This window comes from Podarcis erhardii (assembly GCF_964252035.2).
Source record: "Podarcis erhardii genome assembly, chromosome: 7".
In the NCBI taxonomy this organism is placed as follows: Eukaryota; Metazoa; Chordata; class Lepidosauria; order Squamata; family Lacertidae; genus Podarcis; species Podarcis erhardii.
The window spans coordinates 75,470,590-75,483,986 of NC_138511.1; the positions used below are offsets into that span (position 1 = coordinate 75,470,590).

At 46.4% G+C, this 13,397-nt stretch overlaps 1 protein-coding gene and 1 long non-coding RNA gene across 10 annotated transcripts in view; both read right to left on the minus strand.

Annotated features, from left to right (window-relative positions):
- Positions 1–1,188: 1,188 nt before the first annotated feature.
- On the minus strand, positions 1,189–1,794 carry LOC309346222. The gene is made up of 2 exons (XR_014158489.1): positions 1,707–1,794; positions 1,189–1,540 (listed from the first exon to the last, which is right to left on the minus strand). It is a non-coding gene; the product is annotated as an uncharacterized lncRNA (long non-coding RNA).
- Positions 1,795–4,682: 2,888 nt separating this feature from the next.
- Positions 4,683–13,397, minus strand: part of MAG (myelin associated glycoprotein) — a 71,480-nt gene continuing 62,765 nt past the window's right edge. For 8 of the 9 annotated variants that reach the window (XM_081868988.1, XM_081868994.1, XM_081868991.1 and 5 more), the window contains 3 exons: positions 13,125–13,221; positions 9,524–9,623; positions 4,683–5,476 (listed from right to left, as the gene is read on the minus strand). In XM_081868988.1, coding sequence (XP_081725114.1) covers positions 5,336–5,476; positions 9,524–9,623; positions 13,125–13,221 — 338 coding nt within the window. In that variant the 3' untranslated portion in view covers positions 4,683–5,335. Of the gene's footprint in view, positions 5,477–8,315; positions 8,352–9,523; positions 9,624–13,124; positions 13,222–13,397 lie in introns of all 9 variants that reach the window. The other variant, XM_081868989.1, reaches the window with a different exon arrangement.

Sequence of the window (13,397 nt, forward strand, 5' to 3'; positions counted from 1 at the left end):
TTAGTGTTGACCTAACATGGGTGATGCTGTGGGTTCAACCACAGAGCCAAGGACTTGCCAATCAGAAGGTCGGCGGTTCAAATCCCCGCAACGGGGTGAGCTCCCGTTACTCGGTCCCTGCTCCTGCCAACCTAGCAGTTCGAGAGCACAGTATATTAAGATAAGTTATAAAGAAAAGAAAAAAAAATGAAGGATTTGCTGAAATATCTATTTGAATTAGAATACAAAGAGGGGAGGTGTGAGGAGGTCAAGGAGATAAGTTAAGAAAGGGAGTTATATTAAGGTTTAACTTGTCCTTTTGTCGTTTTTTGATTGTATATTTTTTCTTCTTTTTAGCTGTTTTTGCTTTTTTTATTTCTTTAATTTTTTTTCCTATTGGATGTGTTTTGTTTTTGTATTCTGTGTTCTTTTTTGTAACCTTTTAAAACTTGAATAAATATTATTGGGGGGGGGGGAAGGACTTACCGATCAGAAGGTTGGCGGTTCGAATCCCCGCAACGGGGTGAGCTCCCGTTACTCGGTCCCTGCTCCTGCCAACCTAGCAGTTCGAAAGCACAAAGTGCAAGTAGATAAATAGGTAGCACTCTGGTGGGAAAGTAAACGGTGTTTCCGTGAGCGGCTCTGGTTCGCCAGAAGTGGCTTAGTCATGCTGGCCACATGACCTGGAAGCTGTACGCCGGCTCCCTTGGCCAATAAAGCGAGATGAGTGCCGCAACCCGAGTCGGCCACGACTGGACCTAATGGTCAGGGGTCCCTTTACCTTTAACTGTGCAAAGGCAAAGTGTACATTCGTTGCCCTGCTTTTGCCTCTAGCTCTGGCCACCACTTGCATGTGGATCCCAAGGGATTGACCCAGAGAGAATATGGGGGGAAAGGTTCCCCAACACATCACTGCGTTGTCATTTTTGGCAGAAACATACTGCTCTGTGTGTCTTTGCCATAAATATGGCGGCTCTGACTTTAATTTCAGTGATCAGCAGAGGAAACTTCTGCAAGAGCGGTGTTTCTTTTCTTTTTCTTTTCCCCCAAAAAACAAGATCTTGTGCTGAGGAAGAAGGTAGTGCCTCTTTCAAATGGACACTAGGGCTCTGTGCCATGTTTCACCTGATTTCACTCCTAATGCCCCCTTGCTGCTGAGAAACGATTTTGATTTCCGGAGATGCCACTTAAAGGAGCCAAGACACAAGATGGCTTTGTAAAATACTGTTTTATTTCTTTCAGGGTACAAAGTCAGATGGGTTAAAAGTCATTAAACACTTGCTGTATTGTGGGACCAAAGTTGTACAAAAGCCCAGCATTTTTTTCTTAAGATTAATATTGCCAACCTGATAGGTGGGGTTGACCTTTCCTCGTTTGCTTGGCTGGACTGCCCGTAGAGATCGTGATAGAGATTTACATCTGCCCCGACACTCATTCGAAACACAAGAGTACTTCTCACTCAGTCTCACATGCACACACACACACAAACACACACACACATATGGAGGAATGTACTTAATGAAGTTAGAGAGCAAACAGTGGCCTTTAAAATTAAACCTAACTATCTAACCCCTATCAGTGGCGTAGCGTGGGGGGTGCAGGGGGGGCCGGCCGCACCGGGCGCAACATCTGGGGGTTAGGGAAATCCACGGGTTAGGGGGCGCAAATCCATGGGTTAGGGGGCGCAAATTACTTGCCTTGCCCCGGGTGCTGATAACCCACGCTACGCCACTGACCCCTATTTACAACCACGCTAAAATTGCTCGTATGGGAAACTGACAAAGTGGACAAGTATATAACTAAAGGGTGACTTGAAATTTATATACTTGAGTTGGTTCCTCAGCAAAGGGACACACACACACACCCCCCGTTCCCCTCAAAGTGTGCCTGCCTGCTGCTTATGATCACATAAGGGCGTGCTTTGCAAGCAGAAGGTTCCAGGTTCAAATCCTGGCATCTCCAGGCAAGGCTCAGAATATCCCTCATTTGAAATCCTGGACAGCTTTGTTAGAGGGCCACATGGTCACTGTGTCACTCAGTATAAGGAATATTTTCATGTTGTAGGCTGCAGTCCTACAAACAGACTTACTAGACCCTAGTAACAAGGGAGTAACTCCTGTTTAGGTCAGCGGAAATTACTTCTGACACAATGTGTATATGCTCATCTTTAGAACATGTTATTAAATTCCAGTTTCATATCCTCCCCACCCTCCCCTTCCTAATAAAAAGTATCCCCCCCCCAAGTATCTTTGCAATAAATAGAACACACCATAATCGTTCCTGGAAGGTTAGAGATTAATGCTGTTAGGGGGAGTGGAAAGTGGTAGGAAGCATTAGCTGGGTTACAAAGCTAGGAGGAAAACAAGTTTCTTTCATCTGAGTGTATCTCTGGTTTACACCGACTTTGCTTTAAATACCATCACTAATAAACAACCTGTATCGGATGGTGCTTATTATACCAGAAATCAGGAACCACAGCTCCCCCCCTCCCACTAATTTGCCTGTGGTGGAAAGTCATTTCATTGGAACAGGCGGTGAGGGAGTCCACCTTAGCTGTGTTTCATGAATTCCCAGCTTTTTTGTGATTTGATAGTAATCTGATCAGCAAAATACAATACGTTTTTGTACAGTACAAACATGCTGGAAAGAGGAGACTGGGGGCAGAGCCTTGATCTTAAAGCTAAACATTTCTGCATAGGATGGGACCTGGAGCGATAAGAGGTGCAGCGGAATCTTTTCTTGGAATACGGGAGATGGAAATCACTTGAAAAACTTCAGGAGCGGGGCCACTGAAGAGCGTGGCGGCCCTACTTGCTGTAGCTGCTGTATGCGCAAGAAGAGCCCCCCATTCATAGAGCTACAGATATTCATGTGATGTTAGCAACTGGTTATCTATCGGACAATTCAAAACCAAGGCCCTTGGTTCTTGACGACACTTAGGATTCAGGTTAGGCCATTCATCAAGGTAGCAGGTTCAGTGGAAACGACGATTTCAGGTGATTTCAATGGGTTAAGTCAGGGTGTGGAAGCTGCCTCTCCTCTCCAGATGTTGGCAGACCCCAGCTCCCATCAGCCACAGCAAACGTGGCCAAGGGTAAGGGATAATGGGTTCTGTAGTTTGGAAATTTCCTCTGGGCTACATATGCCCCATCCCTGGGCTAAGACATGCCTAACTCTGCAAGGGATATGGGCTGCAGAAGCAGATTTGGCCCCAGTTGCTAAACCCAAGCCTTCAAAAATAACTTATCAGCACCTCACCTATTACAGAACTAGCTCACAAATCGTGAGTTGCATTTTAAAAAGAAATAATATTTGCTGAATTATTTTTATTCATCTTCTGGCTTATGAGAGGCTCTATTTCTCCCAAAGCCACATTCGAGAAACAGTTTCATTAGGATAAACCAAAATATTACAAACTTATGAGCAAGCTTTCAAGGCCTCCCAAATTCTTCATAATCTGATGAAGAGCTCTGAACAACTCTAAAGCTTGCTCATGTTGAGCCTGCAGCATTTTGGTTATTCTTAATAACTGTATGATTACCATACTGGTTTTTTTTTGGGGGGGGGGGGTTCTTTCTTTTAACTGACTAACACAGCTAACTACAATGTCTGCTTCTCCTGTTAACCAAAATAAAATTTGCTAAATAACAGGGTTTTCAACATGAAGTCATATAAACATCAGGAGGTTGCGATATACAGCTAGCATTGTTGATTGGGTTGAAGAGTCCAAGATGCTTCTCTCATGTCTTCCAATGCAATCAAAGGCAGCAGGCTTGTTGTTGGTGCTAACATGCTCAAGATCGGGACACCGTTTTATAGAGAGAAGAGTTTTTGCCCAGTACATCCGCCTTCTTAACAGGCTGCAGTTCAGAGACTGAGCTTCAGTGCCACAAAGGGAAATGGCAGCAGAACTGGGCAGATGTTGTTGCACTGTATTCAGCCATACATACGTATCAGTGAAACGTAATGTGTTTTCACAAGAGACGCTAGCGTTGCTTGGAATGCACCTTAGTGCAGCACAGAAAAGCAGAACTGACATTCTCGTCAATTGACCTTCTGCTTTACAGATGAGAGATATGCGAAAAGGACATTAAGCATCACTGGAGAAAACACTTTGCACGTGCATTAGCCAAGTATGTCAATGGTAGTCGCACACACACACACACCGCCTCTCTTTCTGATCCTGGATTTTAAAAACCAAGGCTGCAAGGGTGGGCAGGAACTGCTGACCAGCACATGTTTACATAAGGGCCCCTCCATAAGTCATTTTGGTGGTGTACTCATGAGGATTTGTGCTCAGGATGGTACACACAACCTTGCTTTCAATGCTGTTTGCACCTGCAAAAGTTTGGGGGCAGACACACACTGCTATGTTTCCAAGCGGTGCACGCCCTGTAACTTCCAGTTGAAATGCCGCAACTTTTTATACGGCAACCGTCCTGAGCTTTGTTCATGACGTCGTTCTGCTTTTGTTGGGCTGTAGTGCAAGAGTGTTCTGCTCCAGGTGTCAATAACGCCGTGGAATTTGGGAAACATCTCAGAACAATAAAGCGGAATGGCATGTGGACGGCCACTAATGCACTATTATTGCATCAAGGATATGTTGCAGAATCACACCCACAAAAAACAAAAAACAAAAACCCAAGGGAAAACATCGGTCAGGAGGGGTCCTAAGTGAGACGCAGCCTCTAAGCGCTTCCGTGTTCTTTTAACTAAGAGCTCAGTGCTTTCTAAAAGCGGGATCTGGAATGTGAAATGGACATTTTGAAGCTATGGGTCAGACCCACAGCAGGTGTTCATCAGCACTGGTTGTGCCAGACCAAGACCCAAGTGCTCCCTGGAGGGGATCTGGTCCACTTGCTGTGGATACAGAAAGGTGACCCCCCCCCCATTCTTGGATCTGTGCATACATAAGATCGCTCAGCTATTTCAGATTTGTTAATCTCAGAAGTGACCCAGAATTATTTCCCAGTTCTGGATTAGAACCACCAGCCCGCCGCAAACCATCCATGCAAAAGTGGAACAAAGTCATCCCCGCACCCCACAATTTCGTAACCACCCTGATTGGGTGGCAAAAAAAGAAGAAAGAATTAAAAACAAACAAACTAGTGGACAGACTAATCTGCATTAGATTGATCTTCAGTATGCACTTTGGAGAGGGGAAGGAAAGGGGCCCAGGGAGATACAGATGAGCATTTAAAGGGCGAGCATCAAGACATCAAAACCAATTGGTAGGGTCTTCTCAGGACTAGGAAGCCAAAGCCGAGAGGCGTGGCCAGGCGTTTCATTAGACTACAATAGTTCCAATGGGTGGCGGTCCATGGGAGCTGCCTGCCGCGGTGGCTGGGGAAAGGGCTCACTTGACTCGGATCTCGGCGTACTCAGCCAGCTCCTCCGTCAGGGTGTAGCTGTCCTTCGTGGATAGTTTGGTGAAGTCTATGTTGGCGTAGTCAATGCCCAGGTCCTTGTTCAAGAGCCGTTTGTCGCAGCGCCCATACTGCAGGAGCGGGAGAGAGAAGACCAGGTTGAAGGCTCCCCCCAGATCACACCTCGGATTTGCGGAACTCACTGCTGCGGGGGCTTAAATCCTGAAGACTCGCTATTTGGAAGACAACACAAACACATTCGTTCTCTTACGGCAAGGATGGGGAAACCTCTGGCCATGGGTAGGCAAACTAAGTCCTAGGAATCAGCGTGTTTTTACATGAGTAGAATGTGTGCTTTTATTTAAAATGCATCTCTGGGTTATTTGTGGGGCATATTTTTTTAAAAAATATATATAGTCCGGCCCCCCACAAGTTCTGAGGGACGGTGGACCGGCCCCCTACTGAAAGAGTTTGCTGACCCCTGCCTGTGGCTCTCCAGATATTGCTGGACTCTGACTCCCATAATCCCCAGGCAGTGTGGCCCAATGGTGAGGAGATGATGCGAGGTGTAATGCAGCAACATCCCGAGGGTCCACTGGTCCCCCAGGTAAATAGACCAATGGCTTGGTTCAGTATATGTTGTTGGTTTCAACCAACCCATTTACCCAAGCAGTCTTTTAAGCTACAAGGGTCGACGGACGTGCTGCAGATCAAGCCTATCTGGAACCCCTACCCTGTGACGTGGAAACCGAAGCGCTGCAGTTACTCAGTGGTGCCCAAATGCACTCTGCACCTGTTCAGAGGCACTTTGTTCCTGTTTCTTATGAACTTCTTATGTTTCAGGATCGGGCCCTTCCGTTGAAAGCAGATATCCCATATTGTCTTGACCACAAGTTTACATGTCACAGAAGCAAGCAAGGGCAGGGAAAGGCCTAACAGCGCCTGGGAAGGACAGACACACAGACCCTGGGGGAAGCCATTGCAGAGGCACACTCAAGGAAACACACATAAACGATCTGGTGCGTTTCCACAAGCAACATTAAAAGCGGCTCGAGGACTTCCCATGATGCATGCACACACATGGAAGCTGTTCGCGCAGGACAGGCCAAGGCAGAGGGCCGTTTTCAAATCAGAAAGACACTTTTTGAGCGAAACGAGACATGGAATCACTGACTTTTTTAAAGAGGCCGGCATGGGACGTGCCAATCCAGATCAGGACTGCAACAGAGCCAAGGGTTAAAGTCTCAGTTTGCATTTCTTAGTACAGAAAGTATTGATCTGATGTGCAGATATCTTTCCTATTCTAATTAATTCAAGAGGGTTCTGGAAGCTTCTCTGTGTGAAAGAAACAAGCAGAAGGTTCATGATACAGTCATACCTCATGTTATGTCCGCTTCAGGTTGCGTGTTTTTGTTTTGCGCCCTGCGGCAACCCAGAAGTACCGGAATGGGTTACTTCCGGGTTTCACCGCTCATGCATGTGCAGAAGCACTAAATCACGGTTTGCGCATGTGCAGAAGCGCCAAATTGCGCCGCGCCTGCACAGGCACAGCACTTCAAGTTGCAGGCTTTTCACATTACGGATGGGCCTACAGAACGGATCAAGTCCATAACACGAGCTACCACTGTATTTGGGGTTTTCCTTCAGAAACGCTGAGTACAGCTGGCTTAAACTGGTTCTGTTACCTCTTTCTGTCAAGGTCATGCCGAGTATAAGATTAAGGTCAGAGGGAGCCTGGGTTTCACTTTCTCTTTCTATCTCTTTTCCTTCCGGTGTGGTGTTCTGTACATAGTATGCTTAGTGTTAAGGTAGATTTATTATAAGTTATTGTAGGTTTAAGTTAAGTCTGCTGCAACTGGACTTCTTATGGACACTGCCAATCTTGAATGTTTCGGATTTGTGACCATTATGCTCATTTGCCTTCAGCAGCAGTAAAGCTCTGCTGGATGAAATACAGTAGCCTCTGGTCTATTTTTTGGGAATCCTGCAACATGTTTAAGTTTTTCTCTGCTAACTATACGTTGGAGTAATGCTCTGGATCAATACTGAGTAGAATTTCAATGACATAAAGACCCCCTTCCAGCAAAGATCTGACCTAGATTAAGCCACAACATGCACATATCCTCCCACATTTCTCTGACGAAAATAGGGATGTCCTATTCAATCATCATCATCATCATCATCATCCACCCATCTAACTGGGTTGCCCCAGCCACTCTGGGCAGCTTCCAACATATATAAAAACATAATAAAACATTAAACATTAAAAAACCTTCCCTATTTAGGGCTGCCTTCAAATGTCTTCTAAAGGTTGTATAGTTACTTATCTCCTTGGCTCAGAGGTCACATGACTCCATACCCCCCAACATTTATCCAATGAGAATACGGACCTCGTAAGGAAAAGTGGGACATTCCAGGATGAAGCAGAAACTGAGACAGCTTCTGCAGATCCAGGACTGTCCCTGGAAAATAGGGACACTTGGAGGGTCTGTGTTTCCTTTTTAAAAGCCATCCACACAAATTGGCCTTCCCCTTAGTCAATGGAGGTATATTAGGAGGCTGGTTCAATTGGGCAAATGGGGACCTCACCCTGCCTTCAGGCAGCCCTCTCTGGCGCCACCTACGGTTGGCCTCCCTGCCTCCTACCACAAGGCACCAGTCACTAGCGGTAGATACTGACGCCATATGATGCACATAGGAAATGCAAGACATAAAAGCGATGTAAGCGTCATGCACCTGAAAGGACACTCTGTTAGAACAGACACCAGAATTGACTGACATCAACCCTGCCTTGTCTGATCTCATCAGAAACTGCAGCTGCCTGGGGGCGGCAGAATTGACCAAAACCACTTCCATCCACCCCCACCCCCCGTTCAGTCCAAACCAGGAGAATTCTGTTTTCTAAGGCCCGGATGCCATATACACAAAAAGGACGGTGTTATGCACATGGATGGAGAGGTCCATACTTACCTGCCCAAGTCAGTGGCTCTCCAGGGAGCAGATCTCCTTATTAGAAAAGGAACAGTAGTCACTAGTGACCTGACTGAGGAAGGCTAACCCTAGAATCAGCCCTGCCATGAGGCAAAGTGAGATAGCTGGGTTTGGGGCCCCATCTTGGGAGACAGGCAGATCTGAGCCGTGGGGCACAGTTTGGGGACATTCACACCCTTCATTTGAAGCGCTGTGATACCACCTTAAACATCCATGGCTTCCCCCTCCCAAAGGATTCTGGGAACTGTAGTTTGTTAAGGGTGCTGAGAGTCATCAGGAGACCCTCTATTCCCCCTCCTAGAACTACAGCTCCCAGAGCGGCCTAACAAGCAATCTTTCTTCCCAGGGATAGTCAGCAGAGCATGAGGTTCAAAATCTTGGGGCCACACGGGCAAAAGAATTGTCATTGCAAGGGGTTGGACTGGATGACCCTTGTGGTCCCTTCCAACCTTACAATTCTCTGTCTGGCCAGGCTCCCTCCTGTCTGCTTTGATTTAAAATTGATTGCCTCCATTTTTACAAGCTGAGTTGCTTCGTGTTGACTCCCAGTCCCACCCCAGTTTCCGCCTCCCCCCCCCCCATTTTATTGAAAAATGGCAAGATTCTGCAGTAGGAAATAACCTGCACTCGCTCTCACATGAACAACTCAAAACGTGTTACAAGTTAAAAAGAGGATGTTTGCTCATTTTTGCTTCTGCATGCAGCTTTGGTTCCCCACCGCCAATCTTTTCTGGCAATCCGAATGAGGCTCTTTCCTAAACTATTCTTTCTCTCTCTCTCCTCCAAATACCCATTGCCAGATCACAAGGGAGGGAGAAAGAAACATTCACATTTTGCTTCCTTCGCTTAATGGCTCTCTGTGTGGTTGGTTCTCGCAGTGGCTAACCAGATGTTCAACGGATGGTGTCTCATTGACTGAAGAGATGGCTCAGTCAGTAGAGCATGGGGCTCTTAATCTCAAGGTCGTGGGCTTGAGCCCCGCTTTGGGCAAAATATTCCTGCATTGCAGGGGGTTGGTCTAGATGACCCTCGTGGTCCCTTCCAGCTCTACAATTCTATGAAAAAGGGAAGCCCACAAGCCGGGCGAGATCACAGCAGCACTTTCCCCACCTGAGATGCCCAGCAGAGGCATACTGCTTCCAAAAGGGGACATGGGACACCCTCATCGCCCTCCCTCTTATCAGTACCTCTGATTTCTCCAGATGGCCAGGAGTCCTGTAGTCTCCGCTGTAGGCGACAGGAGGGTTTTCTGTTTGCATGAAACTCGAACTTTCATTCATACTTTTCCTGGGAATAAGAATAAAATAAGGAAGGGACAAAGACTTATAATGTCAAACTCTGTCCATGTTTCCAAAGCACACCTCCATTTTGGGGCAACTCAGTCAGATGGGCAGCATATAAATAATAAATTGTTATTATTATTATTATTTTGGCACCAGGCTATATAATGTAAATCAGTCAGAATCCCAAGTGGTTTCTTTCATTAGCATGATGAGTTTCAGATTTGCAATCACAGCTGATGAGTGATTAGTAAACAATTCATTAATTAACCAATGGATTATCTGACAGCTTTGATAAGTGCACTTCCATATTCAAGGCCTGATAGCTATTTAGGCAATCATCTCCAGCCAGGATAAATGATCCAATCTTTCTACTATTTGCAAATCCTCAATTATCTTCTGTTTCTTTAATAATCTTGTCCTCAGTGGGTGATGGGCAGGAAATTCAAGTTTTGGGTTTTGTTTTGTTTTCAGAATTGTATTATTCGCTGATTGCAGTGGGACTGAAATAATTTTGAATCCAATTACTTGCATTTAATTGGATTGTGGACTGGGTTCTAAAATTCCGCTAAGAGTATAATAAGAGTGCTAATTTGTTTCTTAGATTATATTGTTTGTTAGGAAGCCACAGAGACTCTCAGTATCTTCTTGGCTGCACCCCAAATGAAACTGGGGACATCCAGTTTAGGAACACAGGAAGCTCAGTTGTCTCAACTGGGAGCAGATTTCCAGAGTTTCAGAGTCTGGAGTTTCACCCAGTCCTAGTTGGTGATGAAGGGATATGGGTGGCACTGTGGTTTAAACCACTGAGCCTCTTGGGCTTGCTGATTGGAAGGTCAATCCCCGTGATGGGGGTGAGCTCCCATTGCTCTGTCCCAGCTCCTGACAACCTAGCAGTTCAAAAGCACGCCAGCACAAGTAAATAAATCGGTACCAGTGTGGCAAGAAGGTAAACAGCATTTCCATGCACTCTGGTTTCCGTCACAGAAACCGTGCGCTCTGATTTTCTGTTGCGTCAGAAGTGGTTTAGTCATGCTGGCCACATGACCTGGAAAGCTGTCTGCAGACAATCGCCAGCTCCCTCGGCCTGAAAGCGAGATGAGCGCCGCAACCCCATAGATGCCTTTGACTGGACTTAACCGTCCAGAGGTCCTTGACCTTTACCTTTTACCTGCAGGGAGTAGAACATGAGCCTTTCTGCATGCAAAGGATGTGCTCTCTTACTGAGCCATGGTTTAGGGACAGTTTACATAGGTATATCCCTCACTTTGGGGCTCAGTTCAGATAACACACCAGGCTATGGTTAAGGAAGCTTAATGACGGTTTAGCATGATGTCTGACTTGGCAAGCCCTAGTTGTGTTAGCATACCGGAGTTTGCACGCAACAGCAGACGTTAATGAAATGACTTAGTATACCATAAGGAAGTTTATTTTTTATTAAGTAAAGTATATATTTGATAGGTAAGAGTTCTCTAGTCCTAGATAACTGTTAAGTTGTGGGTGAACATATCAGACGACACAGCTATTCTTCAAACAGCTCTTGTTTATTCACAGGCCAGGACAGAACTGAACTGAAGGGTTCAGTCAGCCTGCTTATATAGAGCTCCAGTACAATGTAACTGTGACAATTTTCTAAAACTATCCTATCACTGAACGTCACTTTCGATCCCTTATTTGCATAACTATCTACAGTATCCCCCTGCTGGCCCAGGGTGAGAACTTCAGTACATAACAATAACTAACTAGGTGGAGAAACAGAGAAATCATTCTTGCCACCTTGTTCCCGGAAGATACATCCAAGGGGACCTTGACCAATGAAGGTCCAGAGAAAAATTGTGAGAGAATTGGAAAGAGGGAGTGCTTGTTAGGCCACTCTGGGAACTGTAGTTCTAGAAGGTGATGAGAGGGTCTCCTGACAACTCGCAGAGCCCTGAGAGGACGCAGTTTAACACACATCCCTTTGACTTCTGTGGGCAGGTAGCAGAGAGATCAAAGAGACGGAGACAGTTTAGGAACCTGGAAGTTTCACACTCTATCTGCCTTTACCCCAGGCAGACCCTTCTGAGCAAGCTGAGTTGCGCCTCAACTTCCAACAGGCATGGGGGTGGCCTCTGCGAGAACAGGGTGCTGGACTAGCTGGACCATTGGCCTGATCCAGCAGGGCTGTGCTTACGTCCTTATGTGTTTTAATGGACATTGAGTGGCAAACATTGCCCCTCGCCCCACTCTCCAGAGGTGAATGTGTGAAACAGTGACCTGCCGCTCAATACACAAACTTCCTTCAGTGGACAGTCTTGCAGGAGCAAACCACAAGTCATGCGAAACCTCTGCCTGCAATGTTTGAGATGTGACGGCAGTTTCACACATCCCAGGATATCTGCAGAGACTGTAGTCGTGGGCTTAGAGATCATGAGAAGCCACTGTTTGCACAAACCGTGAATAGAGAGAACTTGCCTTGTCTCGTCAGAGCTGAAGGCTCAGCGAAAGCTGCCTGCAGCAGCAAAACTTACTGATTCACAGCAGGCTGGGCCAGGCCTGTCAGCACCCTGCATATAGTCAGACTATCCTCCACCAGGGCCAAGGCCTTTTCAGTGATGGCTCCGACCTGGTGGAATGCTCTGTCCCATGAGACTAGGGCCCTTCAGGATTTAACCTCCTTCCACTGGTCCTGTAAGAGAGCTATTCCACCTGGCCTTTCATTTGAATTCAGCCTGATCTTTTATTTCCCTTCCCTTCTCTTCTCTTCCCTCCCCCTCCCCTTTTATGACGATCACCCGCTCTGAGACCCCACAGCTAATTCTCCCCTGGCCTCCTCACTGGACCAAGTAGGACCAATTCAGCCAGCTAGCCCTGGGGATTATCTAATGCTTATTTCCCCTAAATTGATTTTTGAATTTTATTGTTATTCATGTTTTTATACTGTATTTTATGCTGCTTTTATAATTAATTGTTTTAAATTTGTTGTTAGCCGCCCTGAGCCCGGCTTTTGAACCGGGAAGGGCGGGGTATAAATAAAAATTTATTATATTATTATTATCATTATATAGCTCTGTAGCCAATGCTGGCTGGAGCATTCTCACTCGTGCAAGAGGAGCCGCAGCCTCTGTGGCCTTACGGAAGGGCCATCGCTCAGTGGTGGAGCATTTAGAAGGTCCCACAGCATCTCCCAGGACAGTGGAGAAGGCTCCCTGTCTGAAACCCAAGAGAGTCCCTGCCAGTCAGAGTAGACAATACTAAGCTAGATGGACACAATATAAAGCAGGTTTCTAGGTTCCTATGGTCAAACAGTCATTGGTTGATTTTGCAGCCACTGGCTCCAGGAGCATGGCTGCAGTGAGGGAGGAAGGGAGGGAGTGTGTTTCTGTGTTTGGTGCAAAACAGGGGAAAGAAGGCCCTGGTTCTGGTGATGTTTTCCCAGATTTGAATTTGAGTCTGAATTTCTTACAGGAAGAAAACGAGGCAATATGAAGGAGGGAGGGCTTGAGAACCCCCACCACAAAAAACTTACTTTTTCCTGGTCTGGCTGACATAACACACGACCGCTATGAGAATGGCAAAGGCTACCACTGCTCCAACAGGCCCCACTTTTGCCCACATCAGACTATCTGGAAAATTAAAAAAAGAGAGAGAAATGCACAGGATTGGCAAGATAGTCCCAGTGCTCTGGTCTCAGCAGAGCATGGGCAAATGCAGCCCTCTAGGCCTCTCTAGATGGTCCTTAGGACTAACACCCCACCACCGCCACTGGCTATACCACTTCCGTAGTCGTCACCTGCCTCCC